The sequence below is a fragment of the Camellia sinensis genome, chromosome 14 (genome assembly GCF_055761805.1).
Source record: "Camellia sinensis isolate YWXY chromosome 14, ASM5576180v1, whole genome shotgun sequence".
Lineage (NCBI taxonomy): Eukaryota > Viridiplantae > Streptophyta > Magnoliopsida > Ericales > Theaceae > Camellia > Camellia sinensis.
Genome location: NC_138974.1, coordinates 40064591 through 40086003, shown reverse-complemented (window position 1 = coordinate 40086003; position 21413 = coordinate 40064591). Strand labels below are relative to the sequence as shown.

The 21413-nt window shown below is 37.4% G+C and overlaps 1 protein-coding gene and 2 long non-coding RNA genes across 3 annotated transcripts; all 3 read left to right on the top strand.

The window, feature by feature from the left end:
- Positions 1–1924: 1924 nt before the first annotated feature.
- LOC145807673 (uncharacterized) lies at positions 1925–3384 on the top strand. The gene is made up of 3 exons (XR_014350945.1): positions 1925–2476; positions 2619–2843; positions 3350–3384. It is a non-coding gene; the product is annotated as an uncharacterized LOC145807673 (long non-coding RNA).
- Positions 3385–5273: 1889 nt separating this feature from the next.
- LOC145806929 (serine/threonine-protein kinase EDR1-like) lies at positions 5274–6069 on the top strand. The gene is made up of 4 exons (XM_082904790.1): positions 5274–5387; positions 5594–5662; positions 5730–5779; positions 5889–6069. Exons 1-4 carry the CDS (start codon positions 5274–5276, stop codon positions 6067–6069), a joined length of 414 nt encoding a protein of 137 aa, XP_082760916.1.
- Positions 6070–6551: 482 nt separating this feature from the next.
- Positions 6552–7194, top strand: LOC145807443 (uncharacterized). The gene is made up of 2 exons (XR_014350539.1): positions 6552–6695; positions 6837–7194. It is a non-coding gene; the product is annotated as an uncharacterized LOC145807443 (long non-coding RNA).
- The last annotated feature ends 14219 nt before the right edge of the window (positions 7195–21413 follow it).

Genomic DNA, 21413 nt, shown 5'->3' with positions numbered 1-21413 from the left:
TAGGAATCGATTGGAATCATCTCGGTGATTTAATTCGTTTACCTATTCCATTTACATAGAAATCACTGAGAGGTAAACCTATCTACATCAAGCTTCAGAATCGATTTCATTTACTCAAGCTCAGTGATTTTGATTTCGATTTCATTTTTTGTTCTCTCTCGCTCATTTTCACTCTTCTCTGTCACCAGACTCATCTCTCTCTCTCTCTCTCTCTCTCTCTCTCCTCTGCCGATCTCATCCACACTCACCGCCGCTGCTGTCTTCTCATTATCGCTTCAGATCGACAGCTACAGTGGTGGAAGAGGATGGCGGTGGTGGTGCTCGTTGAAGAAAAGAACAAGAGACGAGATTTGAAGGATTTCGAACTAATTAAAGCCAGATCTAAAGGTTTCAAAGAACACCTGATCCAAATGTGGGGGTTTCGAATAAGATATGTTGGTAAGCTCCTTCGAATCCTTCCGTTTTCAGTAATAACCTCTTTTCATCAACTTCTGTATATGTTTGTGTATGTTTGTGTATGCTGTCTTCTCATTATCTCCGATCCGAACATTCCAGAGTCTCAATCACCGAATCAGATATGCTGTCTTCTCGTTTCTACTTCAAAACCATTTTTTTGCTCAAATATGGTAAAATATTAGATCGACCATACTGCAATTTGAAGAATAATTTGATTAAAAAAAAAAAGAGAGTAAGAATTAAGAATGTTCCATATAAGATCAAGTTTTTAATTAAATTTTTACTCACATTTAATAATATAAAAAAGAAAGTAGAAGAGAGTAAGGATTCAATAATCTCAACTGTTTAATTGTGTATGTTTGACATATGATATATATTGTTAGCAGTTAAATTTTCACTTGTGTTTGATTAATTGTAGGACTTTTGAGGATGACGTTTTTGTTCCCAAAACAATTAGTGGTGATGAAAGAAAGGCACATGTGGGCAATTGACATCAAGAACATTCTTGTTCAACATGCTTCTTATTATGATTTTTTAGATAGTGGAAGCAAACCCCAACCAGGCCACCAAAGTTCCTATCATGAAATCCCAAAGAAGAGCCATTTGGATAGCAACCTAGATAACCAGACACTACAGGAAGATACTCCACAAGAAACTACCTCTTCTTCTTGTTCATTTACTCTCTCTTTTTCGAATACCAAACAGGGCATTGATGTGGCAAAGTTACTAAATGCAGTTACAGATAGCCTAGTTTCCTTGGAAAGCAGCAGCCAAAAGAACCAAACAAAGAAAGGTACTCACTGTCTCGGTTCTTCTGAATATATTCAACATTTTATGATAATTGAACTCCATGACTAAAAATTCCTTTTTCGATTAAATATTTTCATATTTTTTAACTGCTCTGTTTTATGTTATTAAATGCGCTTAATTATGAAGTTATTGAGTATTAGTTTAGGCCATGTTTGATAACCAATATAAATTTTTGGAGGTTACACTGAATTCGTAAAACTAAGATAATTATGGACTAGTAGATTAGTAACACTATTGTTTTAATTTTTTGGAAGCACCTAATCTAAATGCACTTAAAATGTAAAATATTCGTGAAGAAATCTACAAAGAATTCAATAAGTACAAAAAAAAAAAGAAAAGAAAAGAAAAGAAAATGTACTTAATTTTTATATTTTTTTGTAGTTAGTGAATTTTTTAAAGATTTTTTTCCCTACAAATTTTGTACTTTTAAGTGTATCTAGATTAAATAGATCCAAAAAGTTTTTTAAAAAATGATTAAAATATTAAAAAAATTCACTCAAAACCAAAAAAATACAGATTGAAAACTTTTTTTTTTTCCAGACACAGATTTTACAAAGTATTTCTGTACTTTGCAGCATTATCACAGATTATCAGGTTGATGTTTCAAGCTCTCATAACTTACTAGCAATTCCAGTTGGTATTAAACAAAAGAGTAATGTTGATGTTATTGTTCAAAAGGTATAGTTGTCTATTAATGCTTGTTATTCAAAGCTATAATAGTTCGTAGACATTGGACATGTCATTATGTGGACGTTATTTGCCTAATTTTTGTGAATTCAGTTTCTTTCAAAGAATTTTACAATTATATTATTCCATTATGATGGCAATATGGATGGATGGTGGGATCTTCCATGGAGCAAGATGGCTACACATATAGTTGCACAGAACCAATCAAAATGGTAAGGCTATATATATTTCTTAATTCATCGCTTTCATAATCTCAACCTCTTCCAACAAGGGTATGTATGCTTCTATTACTTCTTCTTCTTCTATTATATCCATTTCTCTTTCTATTTGATCATTTCTTTCTTATTTTTTAATTTTATGTGCATTGTAGATGGTATCAGATTAAGATTACAATGAGACGGGAGGACAGTGACGACACTTGTCTCGGAATGCCAGCTAGAGTGGTTCAATATGAAGGGGGGAGATAAGCTAATGAAATTTCCAAGAGTTGAAGCACCAAATGGGCTGCACATTAGGGTCTCAAGTTTGTAACTGACCTTTTTTTGTTTGTAACTGACCTTTTTTGTTATGTAACCAAGTATTCTTAAATTATTAATGGTGTATTTTCACACCCTACAGGTCGACAATGAAGCATCTAACTGTTTTTTACTTTGATGTTCACACAGGACCAAGGATTGGAAGTGATATCAGAAGGTTTGGATAAATTGAAAGACATGGCCCGTGATTTGAATGAGGTTTGCTACTGGATGGTTTTTACTTTGATGTTCACACAGGACCAAGGACTGTTTTTTTTATTATTGGGTTTGTAGTGAATATATGAATTTTGTGATGGAAGCTCTCGAGCTGGAGGACACTGTAAAGAATTATGATCATCGTGATGCTACTGGATGGTTTGCTTTTAATCCAGGCTTTTTTCTTCTCTTTTCTTTAAATTTCCTCACACAAACCCCCCCTCTTCTTTTATTTGATGCTGTATGTATTTTTTGCTGCCTAATATATTTATGACTTACTTTTGAACAGTGCGAGAGATATATTTTGTGGTTAATTTGGGCTGTGAACCAGCACAATTCTTTACTTTGTTATCATTATTTTGTTTCCTTTCTTAGTGCAACATTCTTGATGGTTTTGTGACTTTTCTTTGTGCTTACTTGCTCTTTTATCCTGTATATCCTTTGGGAGAATGAGAGAGTACTAAATTTCATGGAATTGCCTTGTTATCATAATTTAAGCTGTTCTTTTGTAAGAGTGACATAAGAATCTGAATGTAGCTTCTATTTGAGTTAACAAGTCAGTTCATTGGTGATACTGCATAGTACCTTGTTTGGTTTGTGTGCTAACCTCAAGGTTGCTTCTATGGGCTCTAGGGTTTAAATGGTTGCTTTTTGCAAATTTTTAGGAAATACATTTCAAGCTTCAGGCCTGAGCGAGCAGGCAAGCCATTGCTTGTATGGTTTGGTACGTCTTCTCTATCCTATCTGTGAATCTATTATAAATTTCTTTCTGTTTTGCTGTTCTTTAGTGTTATTGCAATGTTCTTATTGGAATTTTAACATGTTGCCACATAACAGGATGCTGATTTAATCATGTTGGCTTTGGCTACCCATGAAGTCCATTTTGCAATACTCAGGGAGGTTAGTGTATTACGATAAAATAATTCATTTTTTTTGAAGACTCTTGACTAACATTTTTGGTTCAAATTTGCACGATTGTTTAAGTTGGGAAAATGGTTAGGTATGGAAATGAGAAATAAATGCCATGTTTGGTTTGATTTTCTGAGTCTGTTTACACAATTTACTTGTCAGGTTGTATTTACCGCTGGACAACAAGATTGGGTCATTTAGCAGCAGACTGCGAAGGTAAGGCAAAGAGAAAGGCTAGGGATTTTGATGAGAAAGGTGATGCTGATGTCGTGCCCAAAAAGCCTTATCAGGTCTATTTTGTATACACTTTTGAAACAAAAAACATTAACTTGCACTTCAATTTATTTTTCAGGTCACCTATCAAACTGAATTTATCTAGTTTGTGAGTTTATTTGGAATCCGATAAGCTTACAGTTAGTAGCTGGCCAGTGCTAGATCAGATGATTTGGAAATTTGAGAGATTAAATCTATATTCCTCATCGAGTTAAGACATTTTATTTTGGATTGACTATTGAGTGAGTTCATTCTCTCGTCTCTACTTGTAGCATCCATTCTAGGGGAACCTACATGGATCTCAAACGCCACACCAGAAGGCTAAATAGGTAAGTTTCTTCAAAGGGCTATCAGTCCACCAGCAGCAGCCCAGTAAAAATTTAAGGTTGTGTTTGGATGTGCAGAATCATTTTATTGTTTGGTGGTTATTGTTTGGTGTTGTTTTATCTTATTTGTTTTAAAATTTGCACCTAACCCCTTTATAATTTTTTTTGGAACTAAATGTTATATGAGGATCTACCTGCAATTGACTGCCTTGAAGATCACAAAAGACCAAGTTCATCACATTTGAGAAGGAAATAAGATTTAATCTTTGTTGATGAATTACCCTACAGATGAAGAGAAGCAAAAGTGGATAGGCATCTGAAAGCAACCTCAACAATCTGGCTGCTCTCTTAGGGCAGAGGCGTAGTATGCCTCCTCACAGCTGCAAGGCCTTTATCTTGAAACATGTATTTATCTTGAAATTTGAGTTGTGTTGGTTTGACACTAACTGACCTTTTTATTTTTTTGTGTTTTTGTGTCAAGTTGCTTTCAAGTTTGTGTTGATAAATAGTCAACCCTAACCTTCCAACTTGGTGTCTGATTCGTGTCATGTTAAAAATTCTCACCCCTACAATTTCATAAGTTTCATGCTTTTATTAGAATGTTAACTTTTGTCATTGTTCAATCCAAGAAAGTCATATTTTGAAAATTTATTTGGGACTTCTAGTTTTGAGACATCTAAAATTGAGTAAATGTTTGCTACGTGTTTTTCTTTTAACTAATTATTTATTTATTTTTTTATCACTTAAGTGGTACTGGTATACTATATTATTTTTGTATCAGGTCAAATTTTATGTCCCTCTTCTCCACGTCTCCATCTGCTGGGGCTTCCAACATGCTCTTTGCACAGTTTTGCTCTTTGAATTGCAATCCTAATTGACATAAGCACCCTAAACCTTAAAGTTGCCAGAGTTTGTCTAAGTTAAACAGGCTCCAATATTCCTCCCTCGCCTCTTTCTTATGTTTGAAGTTCTACTATTCATGTTCTGAAATAGTCAAGCAGTAGAAAACTGGCAAGCCACAAACAATACATTAGTTTGATAATGTAATTTACAAGTCATTTGTTTTTCCATTATGCTTGATATGGTCTACCTTCATTTCACGTGTGTTTTTCTGCAAGTCTCATTTCTTATAGGTTGCTTTGGACAAGCACTAAAGACTCCAAACCTTCTTGTTGATAAAAACTGGGTTGTTAAGGTTTGCTGAAATTAGAACTTGGCATTTGAAATCTCCCATTCCTTCCTTGATTATCCAATTGTTGCTGTATTTAATGTAATCTAGAAAATGCGTAGTTAACAATGCCGTGACTCACCATGGACTTCGTCTCTTTTACTAAGATCTAGACTTTTTCATGCTTAAGGATGTTTTTCTGAAACTTCTCTAATTTATTGTTGTCTCTACAGGTTTGTGATTTTGGCTTATCACGAATGAAGCACAATACTTTCCTGTCTTCAAAATCTACTGCTGGAACGGTAATTGATGTCAGGATAGAATGTTATATTATATCAATTATGCTGAAGCTGTGCCATTGAACTGCAGGCGGAATGGATGGCCCCTGAGGTTTTGAAAAATGAACCATCCAATGAGAAGTAGGTTTATTTTTTGTGTTAGACTTGTAAGCCATGCTAGAGAGTTTAATTCATTTTTTAATGTTTCATTCAAGTCTTGCTGATAAAATAATTGCGGACTGGTTTGCAGGTCCGATGTGTACAGCTTTGGCGTGATATTGTGGGAGTTGGCAACTTTACGTGTGCCATGGACTGGGATGAACTCAATGCAGGTTGTTGGAGCTGTTGGATTTCAAAATAGACACCTTGACATTACAAAGGAGATTGATCCAATGGTTGCAGAGATAATAACAGATTGTTGGCATTGGTAAGTTACCAATTTTGTAATTATCTGTTTTGTTGCTGGTACATTGGACTATAATCTTTCTCAGCATTAGAGGATTTGTGCACAATTATGAGTTAGTATGAACCCTAAAATTTTATTAGCTTCTATTTCCACACGGAAAACACTCTGTGCACATCATCTCTCAATGTACACACTAATTGATTTTGAAACTTGACTTTTTGCTCAGTACACAACTTATCACGTCAAGAATACCCTCACTTCTTTAACCTTAAAACCTAACCCTAGCCATTAGTTGCCACCACCTCCAAACCCTAACCCTCAACACATCACAGATTCACAGCGCCTTTCCTAGCCTCCACCACCGTGACCCAGCCCCCTCCCCCACCCTCATGCCACCGTCCTCCACCCTCGCAGCACCTTGAAACCCAATCTCGGGTAAATGGTTTTGAGAAATATATTTTTTTGTAATTCTCGGGTAAATGGTTTTGAGAAATATATATATTTTTTTGTATGTATTAATTTACTTGGTTATTGAATGGGTATGCATGTCCTATCTGCTCCAAGTCAGTCTGTGATATGTCGAAGGTATGGGAGAAATTTGACATGGAGATTGCGGCTACACCCATGCCCAAACCTTACCAAAACAAGATGGTCAATCTCTCTCTCTCTCACTCTCTCTCAAAATTCATTGGATATTTTGCAGTCTCTCTCTCTCTCTCTCTCTCTCTCTCTCTCAAAATTCATTGGATATTTTGCAGGAGGAGATTTACTAATGTGAATTTGGTGTTACAGGTCCGGATCCTCTGTAATGACTGTGGAACCAAATCAGAAGTGCAGTTTCACATAGTAGCTCAGAAATGCCCCAACTGCAAGTCTTATAACACACGCCAAATAAGAGGAATTTGAATTGGAATGGTTACACAATTGATCGCTCGCCGATGCTGTTGACTTTGGGGTTCACCTTGTTCATGAAAGATTGAGTGACTCGTCCTATTACCACCGCTTGTTTAGTAGATATTCTTGCATCCATCTATTTCCATTTTGTATTTTTCACATTTTTTTCAAGCATATTAGACTCTCTTTTACCTAATCAATTTTAGTGGAATATATTTCTTTTCCCCATCAATTCCAGACCTCCCTCTCTTTAACACATTTGGATATTATATTGTGGACATACCTTTTACGTTTATTCATTTTATGTGTTTCAAACTATTTTGCTCTCAAATAATTTGGATAAAATTAGTACAATTTCCCAAAAAAAAAAAAAAAAAAAAAGGATATGACGGCGTTTCTACAAACGCCTCTTAAACCATAAATACTAACAGTCATATTTGTTTTAAAAAGATATAACGGCGTTTTTTTAAAAACGTCGCTAAATATCGTCAGTGACGTCAGGTTGTGTTTAGGAGGACATTTGGCGGCGTTTTTAAAAACGCCGCCTATACTAATATCATGACGTTTTTAAAACGCCATAAAGCTATAGCGACGGCCGCGTCCTCGGCGTTTGGTGCTAAACGTCACAAAAAGAATTGGCGGCGTTTTTAACATTTTTAGCGGCGTTTTTTAAACGCCACTAAAAACTGAATTTCTTGCAGTGATCCAAATGGTTTCGTCCTTGAGCACAAGTGTTTAAGCAAGCAAGAAAGCTAGAAGTTGTTTGAAAAAAAAAGCTTTTCCGAAAGCAGATACTACAGGTTAGTTTGTTGTGAAATTTCAAATATTTTGTGATCTAGCTCCATATCCACTACTATTACACTGCTACTATAATATGCTATCATGCTTCGCTTTTGTAGTTCAATAACATTTTCCCTTTTTTTATAAGATCTATATATTTCTACTATTGTTTTAATTCTCATTTTTACCTAATCAATGCTATGATCATAGATTTTCTTGAATTTAGACTACACCACAAATCTTGAAATAGAAGTGGCGACACATAACATAATTTTGCTAGAAATTTTGAATTGGAACCACGAAATATAAAAAGAAAAAGAGTAAGACAATGATGTGAAAATGATTCTGCAGGTTTCTAGTCTCACACAACCACATTCAATGCAAAACTACAGCAAAAATGTTTATTTCTTTCATTTTGTGGGCATATATATGCCGTGATATTTTGTTGGAACAATCTTCTGTGTAAATAAAATAAACTGAAATAACTCAAACAAAATAAATAAATAACATACCGAATTTATTTCGTTGAACCGAATAAATAATTTCAGACCAAGTCGAGTGTATGACACTCTGTCCTTAAGACAGATTCGCCCCGCTACGGTGCTTACGGTTGAGTGGCGTCTATCTCCCAGGATACAATGATCTTCACAAATTTATAGAAGCACTTCAAATAAATTTGTTCGACGAACCAAACCTGTGATCTATACTCTCTTTAATTTATTCTAAAATCTAAAATGAAGAATAATGCACTAAAAGTAATTTGGGCAAAAAGACAAAATATGAGACTGGTTTTTTTTTTTTCCTTCCCAAAACTGTTGGAAAAACCATGTATTTATAGGCAATTACATAGACCCGAAAAGGTGCAAAATGGAAATGAACAGGTGTTGTTTTATTGAACAGATTAACTGCTGGCAACCGTAGCAGTTAATTACCTGTTCTCAAACAGCCCAAAAACCCGAATCTGTTAAGGCCTACTAGAACCTGTTTGAGGTTGGGACTATATTAATTAAACCATTAAAATAAATATATAGTAAACAATTCGAATATATATATATATATATTAAACTAATTGAATGCATATATTAAACTATTTGAATAGTTTAATAGATAAATGAAAAGGTACAAACTTTTAGGAAATCACTAAGGAACCTAAAATTTGAATTTAGAATTAAATTAAATTCCCACAATTACAAATTTTAGGAAACCACTCAGGAAACCAAAATTTAAATTTAGAATTAAATTAAATTCCCACAATAATTTTTATTGAAAAAATTCAAATGAATTTTATCTAAAAAATTAATGTTAGACCCGAAAACGACGTCAACATCCTATTCACTCAAAAAATGGTTTTGACGTTCCGTCTTCACCGTGTGACTTGCCACGCGGCAAGGAACACATCACCTCTTCGGACCCACCCCAAAAGACATTTGGGGCCCACAAAATTTTGGCCTCAAAGTCGGCCCAAAATAAACCATATAAAATACCATTTTTCCAACAATCCCCCACATGAATGGAATTTGACGGAGAGAAAATGCAACAACATGATCTAATCAGAGAGTACAGAAATTAGAAATATTCTGCAAAGGATAGGTAGCTTTTGGCTTTGAACCTTCCCTTGTGAGACACTATCGGATTTACTAGCTAACCAGTGAACATGATGTCTTGAACTGTTCAGCCGTTTGTGTAAACCAAGACAATAGAACTCACACAGTATATTCCCAAACACAGTTTAGTTCTCACTATTGTGTTCATTTTGGCCCTGAACAACCTGGTCTTTCATAAGTGCTCTAAAGACTTGTAGCCCTTCACAAATCTTATAGAAGCGGCCCAGTTCACACTCACATAGGTGATTCTTATGAAAAGTATCCTGCCATACTCCACTAGGTTTACCTAGATATAAGAATCATTAAAATTTTACTTAACCTCAAACACTGCAGACATCACTTATTTTATCATAGAAATGGGTAGGAGTTGGACTCCACAGTGATCCTTCTGAGTCAATCACAACTCGGTTGTCCCTTTGAACCTAGATCTTAGGATCTCCAGTCAACTAGGTTGGGTTGCCGTTGTGGTAACTCTTATTTAATAGGCTTTAGTCCCATTCCCCTCGATGAATTCTCAACTAACTCTCTTGCTAACCCTTTGGTTAGTGGATCCGCTATGTTGTCTTTAGACTTAACATATTCTATGGAAATAATTCCATTAGAGAGTAGTTGTCTTACGGTGTTATGTCGACGACGAATGTGTCGTGACTTACCGTTATACATATGACTCTGTGCTCTACCAATTGCTGATTGACTATCACAATGTATGCATATAGCAGGCACCGGTTTTGGCCATATTGGAATATCTTCAAGGAAGTGGCGAAGCCATGCTGCCTCTTCCCCTGCTTTGTCTAAAGCTATGAATTCAGATTCCATAGTAGACCTAGCAATACAAGTCTGTTTGGGAGATTTCCAAGATACAGCCGCCCTACCAAAAGTAAAGACATACCCACTGGTGGACTTCGAGTCTCTAGTATCCGATATCCAAGTTGTATCACAGTATCCTTCAAGTACTGCTGGATATCTAGTATAGTTAAGCCCAATGTTACGAGTAAATCGGAGATATCTTAGAACCCTTATCATTGCTTTCCAGTGTTCTACTCCCGGATTACTCGTATATCTACTTAATTTACTTACTGCATAAGCTATATCTGGGCGGGTGCAGTTCGTCAAGTACATTAAGCTCCCAATAATTTGGGCATACTCTAATTGAGAAATACTTTCCTGTACATTTTTAGAAAGATACAAATTAACATCTACAGGTGTTCTAGCTAGATGATCATCATCTTTGCTGAATTTGCCAAGTATTTTCTCAATGTAATGAGATTGTGACAAAGCATATCCTTCTGATGTTTTGGTAATTTTCATACCAAGAATTACATCAGCAATGCCCATGTCCTTCATGTCAAAATGTTTATTTAACATTTTCTTGATAGTTTTAATCATATCATTATTACTACCTATGATGAGCATATCATCTACATAAAGACATACAATGACATAACCTTTATCTGTGTTTTTAATATAAACACATTTGTCACATTCATTAATTTTAAATCCATTTGACATCATTGCCTTGTCAAATTTCTCATGCCATTGCTTTGGCGCTTGTTTTAAACCATATAATGATTTAACCAATTTACACACTTTCTTTTCTTTCCCTGGAACAGAAAACCCTTCTGGTTGTTCCATGTAAATTTCTTCATTTAACTCACCATTTAAGAAAGCGGTTTTAACATCCATTTGATGAATTTCTAGATTGTATAGAGATGCAATGGCAATTAGCATTCTAATGGATGTGATTCTAGTAACCGGTGAGTATGTGTCAAAGTAATCTAGACCTTCTTTCTGTCTAAAACCTTTGACTACAAGTCTTGCCTTGTATTTATCTATTGATCCATCCGCTTTCAATTTTTTTTTGAAAATCCACTTGTACCCAAGAGGTTTACAACCTGGTGGCAAGTCCACTAATTCCCAAGTGTGATTTTGCAAGATAGATTCAACTTCATTGTTGACAGCTTCTTTCCATAAAGGAGCTTCAGGACTGGACATAGCCTCTTTAAAAGTTAAAGGCTCATTTTCTACCATATATGTTAGAAAATCTGGACCAAAAGATTTTGAGGTTCTAGCACGTTTACTACGCCTAGGTTCCTCTTCTTCATTTTGATCTAACTCTTGTTCTTGATCATGTTCTTGATCATTACTAGTAATAGCATCAAAAGATCTTTTCTTATTACTAGTCTCTTGTCCAATCTTATTCGGAAATACATGTTCAAAGAACGATGCATTTCGAGATTCAATAATAGTATTTACATGCATTTCGGAATGTTCAGATTTATGAATCAAAAACCGATATGCACTACTATTCTTGGCATAACCAATGAAAATGCAATCAATGGTCTTAGGACCTATCTTAGTCTTTTTAGGACTAGGAATAGCCACTTTAGCCAAACACCCCCACACTTTTAAGTATTTGTAGGATGGTACTCTTCCATGCCACAATTCATAAGGTGTTTGATTCACTTTCTTTCGGGGTACTTTATTTAAAATATAATTAGCAGAAAGTATTGCTTCCCCCCACAAATTCTGAGGTAATCCAGAACTGATTAACATGGCATTCATCATTTCTTTTAAAGTCCTATTTTTCCTTTCAGCAATTCCATTTTGCTGAGGTGAGTAAGGAGCGGTGGTTTGATGAATTATTCCATGTTCTTTACAAAACTCACCAAAAGGTGATTCATATTCACCACCTCTATCACTTCTAAGTTTCTTGATTTTCTTACCAAGTTGATTTTCAACTTCATTCTTATATTGAATGAAAGTTTCCAAAGCTTCATCCTTGGTTCGAATTAAATAAATATAACTATATCTAGTATAGTCATCTATAAAAGTGATTACATACTTTTTCCCACCTCTGGTTTGAATTGATTTAAAATCACAAATGTCACTATGAATTAATTCAAGTGGTTCTGTACTTCTTTCAATTGAATGAAAAGGAGTTTTAGATAATTTTGCCTCAATGCAAATTTCACATTTATGATTTGAATCAATGTTAAATTTAGGTAAACATTCCATATTAATTAATCTACGCAAAGATCCATAATTAACATGTCCTAGTCTACCATGCCATAAATTTGAAGACTCAAGCAAGTAAGAAGAAGGTGTAGTATTATTAATAACTGAGGGTACAACGGTTATTACATTTAACTTGAAAAGGCCATCAGACATGTAACCTTTTCCTACATACATCCCATTCTTAGTAAGTACAAATTTATCACTTTCAAATACTAGCCTAAACCCATTCTTACTCAACAAAGATCCGGAAACAAGATTCTTGCAAATGTCCGGTACATGCAGCACATTGTTGAGAGTGAGTTCCTTTCCAGATGTCATCTTGAGTACAATCTTTCCTTGTCCTTCAACTTTGGAAGTTGAGGAGTTGCCTATAAAGAGTTGTTCACCATTATCTACTGAAGAATAAGATGTGAACTTCTTTTTGTCGGCACAGATATGGCGAGTAGCACCAGTGTCCACCCACCATTCTTTAGGATTTCCGACAAGATTTGCCTCGGAAACAACTGCAGAAAGATTGATGTCATCGACACCATTGGAAATATTATCCACTTCGGTCATGTGGGCTTGAGCAGGCTTCTTGCTTGTTCTTTTTTTGCTTTTGCCTTTGCTACGGCAATCTTTGGCCCGATGTCCCTCTTTGTCACAGATGTAACATTTGCCATTAAACTTGTACTTTTTATTATCCCCCCCTTTAGAGCCTTGTGATGAACTTTCTCCAGAAGACTTTCGTTTCTTGGTTTTTGAAGTATGTTCCACCACATTTGCCTTAGACTCCATAGGAAGCTTACTAGTCTGCTTTTCAGAATTGCGGTTGTCCTCCTCAATCCTCAAACGCACAATTAACTCGTCCATAGAAATTTCTTTGCGCTTATGTTTGAGGTAGTTCTTGAATTCCTTCCAGCCTTTTGGTAATTTTTCAATTAAGGCTGCAACTTGAAAGGATTCACTGAGAAACATACCTTCTGCGTGAATGTCATGCAGAATGAGTTGGAAATCTTGAGCTTGGCTGATCACAGTTTTTGAATCAACCATTACAAAATCCAAGAATCTGCCAACCACAAATTTCTTTGAGCCGGCATCTTCCGTTTTGTACTTTTTCTCCAATGATTCCCAAAGTTCCTTTGCTGTCTTGATTGGACTGTAGACGTTGTATAATGTATTGTTAAGTCCGTTCAAGACATAATTCCGGCAAAGGAAATCGACATGTTTCCAGGCATCAACCGCAGCAACCACTTGCCGGTCTGTTTCATCCTCTTTCAGGATAGGAGCATCTTCACGGAGAAAACGAGCCAGGTTCAGAGTTGTAAGAAACAACAACATTTTCTGTTGCCATCTTTTAAAGTCAGTTCCTAAGAACTTCTCTGGCTTTTCACCGTGATTTACCGGTACTGTTACAACAGGAGGGGGGGTTGGCGTAATTGCAACCACCACAGTAGTACTTGTTTGGGCATTTGTTTCAGTAGCCATCAATTCTAATATATAAAACAAAATTATAATTAGAATTTACACTACACAGAAAATTAAACCAAATTCACAGAATTAAATTCCGTAAAAATAAAAGAAACAAGAATGTAACTTTTATTTTCCAATTAATTTGAAAATAAAATAAAATTTTATTTAAACAAATTAATTCCACACAGAAAATTAAATTCTGTAAAATAAAAGAAATAAAAACTATAACTTTTATTTATCAATTAATTGGGAAATAAAATAAAATTTTATTTAACCAAAAAATTCCACACAAGAAATTAAATTCTGTAAAAATAAAAGAAATAAAAACTATAACTTTTATTTTTCAATTAATTTGGAAATAAAATAAAATTTTATTCAACCAAATTAATTCCACACAAGAAAATTAATTTCAGTAACACTCCAATAATTAAAATACTGAAACATAATTTTAATTAATGAAAATTCAGAAAATAATTTCTAAAACCCAAAATTAATTTCTGAAAAAATTCCACAAAAATATATTCTGAATTGTTAATGACACCAGTATCGTACTACTAGTTGTTGTCAAAGAAAAGAGACAGTATATTACTACTATCTGTCAAATAGCATATAATCACTATTTGTTTTTCCAACCAGAATATTATTTTGTAAAACCACAGAAAATAATTTTCTTCCGAAATTATTTACGAAGAATGAAAAAGGAAAACAAACGAAATATTCTGTAAACAGAATAATTCGAGTCTGTCTTAAGATTGTTGGAACAATCTTCTGTGTAAATAAAATAAACTGAAATAACTCAAACAAAATAAATAAATAACATACCGAATTTATTTCGTTGAACCGAATAAATAATTTAAGACCAAGTCGAGTGTATGACACTCTGTCCTTAAGACAGATTCGCCCCGCTACGGTGTTTACGGTTGAGTGGCGTCTATCTCCCAGAATACAATGATCTTCACAAATTTATAGAAGCACTTCAAATAAATTTGTTCGGCGAACCAAACCTGTGATCTATACTCACTTTAATTTATTCTAAAATCTAAAATGAAGAATAATGCACTAAAAGTAATTTGGGCAAAAAGACAAAATATGAGATTGGTTTTTTTTTTTTCCTTCCCAAAACTGTTGGAAAAACCATGTATTTATAGGCAATTACATAGACCCAAAAAGGTGCAAAATGGAAATGAACAGGTGTTGTTTTATTGAACAGATTAACTGCTGGCAACCGTAGCAGTTAATTACCTGTTCTTAAACAGCCCAAAAACCCGAATCTGTTTAGGCCTACTAGAACCTGTTTGAGGTTAGGACTATATTAACTAAACCTTTGAAATAAATATATAGTGAACAATTAGAATATATATATATATATATATTAAACTAATTAAATGTATATATTAAACTATTTGAATAGTTTAATAAATAAATGAAAAGGTACAAACTTTTAGGAAATCACTAAGGAACCTAAAATTTGAATTTAGAATTAAATTAAATTCCCACAATTACAAATTTTAGGAAACCACTCAGGAAACCAAAATTTGAATTTAGAATTAAATTAAATTCCCACAATAATTTTTATTGAAAAAATTCAAATGAATTTTATCTAAAAAATTAATGTTAGACCCGAAAACGACGTCAACATCCCATTCACTCAAAAAATGGTTTTGACGTTCCGTCTTCACCGTGTGACTTGCCACGCGGCAAGGAACACATCACCTCTTCGGACCCACCCCAAAAGACGTTTGGGGCCCACAAAATTTTGGCCTCAAAGTCGGCCCAAAATAAACCATATAAAATACCATTTTTCCAACATATTTATTCCAAGGCATATCAAATGGCAAGTTGGTAGATTGTTTCTAAATTTTTTTATCAAAATTTTGAAAGTCATGATCAATGCAATATACAACTGGCACAAAGAAATACTCAGAAACTGCTGCAGCATTCTCATTCAAAAGATCCAGCTCATCCGATTCCTCGGTTACAACCGACTCAAAAGAAAAGGAAAAAGATGATTTGGACAAAACTACGGCATCTGGGTTACCAACCCAAGGAATACCAGAATTAGACTCTGAAGAACTGGAATCTGATTCCGACTCCACAGACTCTGTGGAATCAGATTCTGACTCAGTACTTGATTCCGAACTATTGAACAGAAAACCCTCCTCTAGCTGCCAAATGAGGGACGGTGTGTTAGATGCATCCAGAATACCACTAGAATACCACCAGAATGGTCCACACCTGATTGATCTCTGATCATGGAAACGATGAAGTCATCCCCTAAGCTCCTCAGTTTGATCTGAGGATCCGAAAGGACACATGCCAGCGTTGCTCCTATCTCAAGCTCACTGCTATTGGACTCACTTTTTGTGCTCTGTTCAGCCTCAGTAGTTAATTCAGCATGTTCCTTTATGGCTTCATCCTCTTGCGGCTGTAGGTCGAAGAAAGTCTTAAAGCTGGGCAGACGCCGCTTCTCAGAGTTCAACCATGGCTCAGGAAAGCCGCAAAAATGGGAAGTCCTTCCCCTTCCGAACAAAGTGAACAAGCTCATAATGCTTCCCACTTTGCTTAGCTTTGGCTCTTCTTGGCATTTCCTACCCTTTTCTTACCCAGTCCTCTTTGGTAGGCGTGTAACGGAGACCAAAAGTATGTGGGTTATGCGGCACTCCGACCAGTGCAATAATGTCTTTCCAGCCGCTCTTTCCTAATCCCATCTCAGGTATATGTTGTAGCTTGTTCATGAGGTAGATCGACTGAGCACTAACATACAACCCTCATCAATAGCCAAGACATCTTGCACCACCCGGGCCTCAGCCAAGGTAAACCCAGACAGAAAAGCATCCTCATCACCATATACAATCTCCAGTACTGCTGGAGTGACCTCAGGCGGAGGATGTATAGAGGAATTCCCAAACACAATGGCCACCCCTTTTCTATGAGGATACTTCAACATTTGATGCAAGGTGGAAGAAACAACTTTTACTTGGTGCAGCCAGGGTCGCCCAAGTAACAAGTTGAAGGTAGCCGGAACATCTAGGACGTGAAACTCAATATTTTGTTTGGCCGGCCCAACTTGTGTTCTGATCTAAATTGTTCCCATCACCTCTCTGCTTGTGTTATCGTAAGCCCGGACCACCTGGGCCGTTGGAATAAAGTCTGCTAGCTTCAAGCCAATAGCATAGGCCGTGCACGATGGACAAACATTAATCAAAGACCCAATGTCAACCAATACAACCGGCACCCACTTCTCTCTACATTCAACGGAGATGTATAAGGGTTTGTTATGTGCAAAGCCCTCGGGCGGCAAGTCCTTATCCAAGAAGGTCAAAGTCGGCGAAGCACCTCCCAGGAAGACAAGTCCCACTAACTGTTCTGAGGTTGTGTCAATAGACAATTTTGCTTTATCCATTGCTAACAAGACAGCTTGCCGATGCACACTCGAAGCCATATGTCTTCTTGGATCTTCTTTAAATGCTTCAGCACAACCTCTTCCTCTAACAGTTTCTCCCTCTGTTTTTCAGCTTCCTTATCCTTCCCGGATGCTTCAGGTTGATCCAAGTATGGGGGCTTGAAATATCGCCCGTTTCTAGTCATTTGATCCATCTCCTCAGAGTACCAAGTGTTGTCTGGCAAGTTTTGACCCCTATCCTCGTCTGTGTGGGTAAGATGCAGATCATCATCTTCCCACCATATTCCTCCGGCAACCGACAGACAATTGTCCGGTTCTGTTGTAAGTACTCCCACATCAACATCACAATCATTCCCCACAAGGCTTTGGGCTTTTCCAGCCTTCTGATCATTCTCATCCCTTTCTTATTCGTACCGCTTCAGTGCTGCTTCTTGCTCTGTATCAGTAGTACTAACAATGCCCGGTTCCTAAGCAAAATTCTTAATGTCGGTGTTCTCTGGCAATTTTTCCATGTCCTCGGTCATTCCGACCCTTGTAGCAGTTCCTGCTTCTGGCTGTTCCAGCTTTGGTTGAAGTCCCTCATCTATATCAAGTTCATCACTGAGCCACCCCGAATTGTCTGTCGACCCGTTCAGATCGCACAAATCAATCTGTACATTCCCTGGATCTTGTTCATCGTAGAACTGCAGATTGTCCAAGTTTTCTTCCAACTCTGCTAGATCATCCAGACTTTGGCTTAGGCCATCCTTCCAACCTATACTAACCTCCATTCCTGTTGGCAACTCCAGCTCTAGTTTGGCCTGATTGGTTGGCACAATGTAGCAGCACGGATTGTATTCCTCATCAGATAAGTCTACAGAGCCCTCTGGCACTGGACTGGCATTCTCATTCTCCACCAAGGCTACCCTACCTTCATTTACCACAGTCACCACCATAGGTTTGGGTTGGAATGTGGACGCGTTCATCATGTACAAATCCGTGCTCTCTGGGATGAACAACGCTAGCTTATATGGGTGGACAGGGGTGATGTATATACTGGGGTCGTAAGGGACGGCCAGTGTACGGGTGAGGTTTATTTGTCGAGGTAAAGGGACCTAGTTATGTGGTGTGAGGGAATTTATAGTGACATTAGGCTTTTCGGGAGGTGCTATCACTTTGTTGTCAATGAGATCCTAAATCTCATGATGAAGTCTAAAGCATTGGTCAGTATCATGACCATGCTGCTGGTGAAAGGCGCAATATTTGGCCGGGTTGTGTTTAAGGGGGAGAGGATCGGGCAATGGGCGTTGTTCTAACGGCTTCAGATGCGTTTTTCTGATTAGGGCCCTCAGGGCCGCAGATAAAGACATGTAGAGTGGAGTGAAAACCCTTTGACCCTAGGGTTAGTGCTTCGAGGTTTGTGAGGTTGTATCGGATGTACCAGCAAAGGGGTTGGCAGTTTTCAGTGTGGTGGTGGCTATACCCACATCGGAAGGCCTCGCAGTTGCACTACTACCTGTAGTCGCATTGGAACTGCGTGTGAAAGCCCTTTTGGGTTGCTCATTTTCGTGGTCTATCAGTCCCTGCTTCATTGCATCCTCTATTTGCATCCCTATTTCATGGAGGTCAGCAAACGTAGACAGAGGTAGGACTATCATCTTCTGTAACAGTCTCGGTTGTAGGTTATGGACCACCATTCTGATCTGGTCCTTTTCAGCCGGTCAGATGGTCATCATGGAGGCCTTGGCCCTCCACCGGGTTACAAAATCCAAGAAACCCTTCTTCTGGTCCTGGCGAGTTGCTTCGAGATCACAAGTTGTGAGATCTATCTGAGTGTTGTAGGAGTACTGTGCTATGAAGGCCTCATCCATTGCTTCTCAATTCCTCTTTACAGAGTCTTCAAGTTTGGCATACCAAATGGCCACAATACCTGATAGGGTCCTACTGAAGAGGGATAACTTCTGCAGTCTAGATAGGCCCATCAACCGCAGAATGTCTGAGAATAGCCACAAGTGGACTATGGGATCACCCGAGCCATCAAAGCGGTCTATATGTAGCATTTTAAACCTATCTAGCAACGTCACTGCCGAATCAGTATAGCCATCCTCAATATCCGAGATCAAATTCAAGCCTTGCACCCGTTTAAAGAGCTTTTCTAGTTTGCTTACTTTCAATGTAGTAAGGTCGACCTCAAACTCAAACTGCACCTCTTTCGGATAAACTGGTGCTTTGGAAGTCTAGGGTAAGATGAGGTCCGACTGAATGCCCGCATTCTCCTGGACATTGATTGTAACCTCGGGTGTCGGGATTCCCGTTGGGGGTACTTGTGATGCTGAGGCTACTCCAGGTTGTGGCTGCTGTTGCTGAAGCCTTTCTATTACCTTCGCTTAGCGGAATACAACCTTAGCCTGGCGAGTTGTGGTCTCAGCTTGTCGAGTAGCATCTAGTTGCATGTTCTTAATAGTCTGTTGGAGTTGGCAAAGCATTTCTTCCATGTTGACTAAGGGATGCTGATCTATCAGAACTGGAGTGTACTCTCTTTCTAAAGTAGAAGTAGATAACTAGGCCTGACTGAGCACATGCGAAGTAGACAGTGACTGCTGAATTGGTAACTGCTAAATCGGTGAGTTATGCTTGACTCTCCTCCATCTTGTAACCAAGGGTAGTGACACAAACACTGGTTGTCCTCTTACAAGATCCCCAAATTGGTAAAGTCGCCTTACTTGAGTCTAGAGTGCTTGGGGGAAACGAACTCGTCTGAAGCAATCGTGAGACACTACCTTGCAAAAAGAAAATAAAACAAAAGAAACAAAAGTTAGAAAACGCACAGCACCTCAACTCAGACAAAAACAACACGCAGTTACATTCATAAGCTGGAGAACTACACTCAAACATTGATTTCTACTCCAAAACTGATACCCTCAAACTGATACCTAGACTTGTAACTGATACATACATTCTTGCAGAGTTTCACTCTAAAGCACGTATCAAGCAAGTGAGAGCCGAAAACACCCCTATGATGGGGTATGGTTACCCTGCCCTAATTTCTTCAGGAGCTAGGGATCACTACGCAAACAAACGGTTTCAAACAATTCCTGCATTCAGGTGAGCAAGCTGTCCTAGTTTGGAACAGTCTCTATGGCTTCTGATATGCAACTAGGTTGATTGGTCAAAATGGTACCTCAGCAAGACTACCTAATATATCTCTCACTCCTAACACCGAGAAGTGAAAGTAGGATCAAACGGTACAGCGGTAGTCCAGATCCAAGGATTGTGTTCCCATCGTGGCAGAGCCCGTACTGGTCTTCCTTTTGGCAAGCTTGTCCAAGCGAGCCTCCGGAAAACTGTTTAGGAATAGCAGATGGAAAACACTGTGACTTAGGCGCACTGATGCAAGTGCAAAGAAACACATAAGTGTAGATAAAACAACATATCATGAGTTCGAGTCAAGTTCTCTAAATCCCCAGCAGAGTCGCCAAAGACTGTGGACTCGCCTTTTTTCGCACCCTGCATTTTGGAAAGGGTTTGAAAAGAAGACCTCACAGTTCGGACTCCATCCGTTCTGAATCTAGTCTCACAAGTGCAACATGAAACTGATAAACACCAAAGAGTCCAAATCTGACAAACCTTTTTGGAAAATCGATTTTAAATCAAATAATGTCAAAATTGGACTGCTTTGCCAGATGCAGAGTTGCCACCAAAATATTTTGTTTTGGAAAAATTTAGAAAACCTTGACTTGTGCCAAAGGCCACGTATCTGTCATCACCAAAGTTGCCTCGGCTCGGGAACTTGGGTACGAGAGGGGAAGGTCATGAATTGAGTACCCCCGCTCGCCTGATCAAAGATCGGCCTCTACTATCATGATATGATCTTTTTATAAACATTATGTGTTCTTGTTCCAGTTATTTAAACTAGCTTTACTATGTGACGTACACAAGCAAGTATAGACTAGTTTGTAAGACTTGGAACAATTCAACTCATGTTTGTTTGCAAAAAATGGTTTGAATTTGCCACCCTCAAGCAGGCTTAAAACATGATTTTGCCACAACAAAGTGGGCTTAAAACACACATTTGTTGAACCGTTCCAATTCAAACAATAAGCCTTCATCCACAGGCATTTCAAGCAGTTCAGCATTTAAGCACATAGCCTCATGGCAGGCATGCTAATCATGGCAACATGGCAATCACACTCATGCAAGTATGCTAAAGCATAAAGACTTACCGAGTACTCCAAGCCAAAA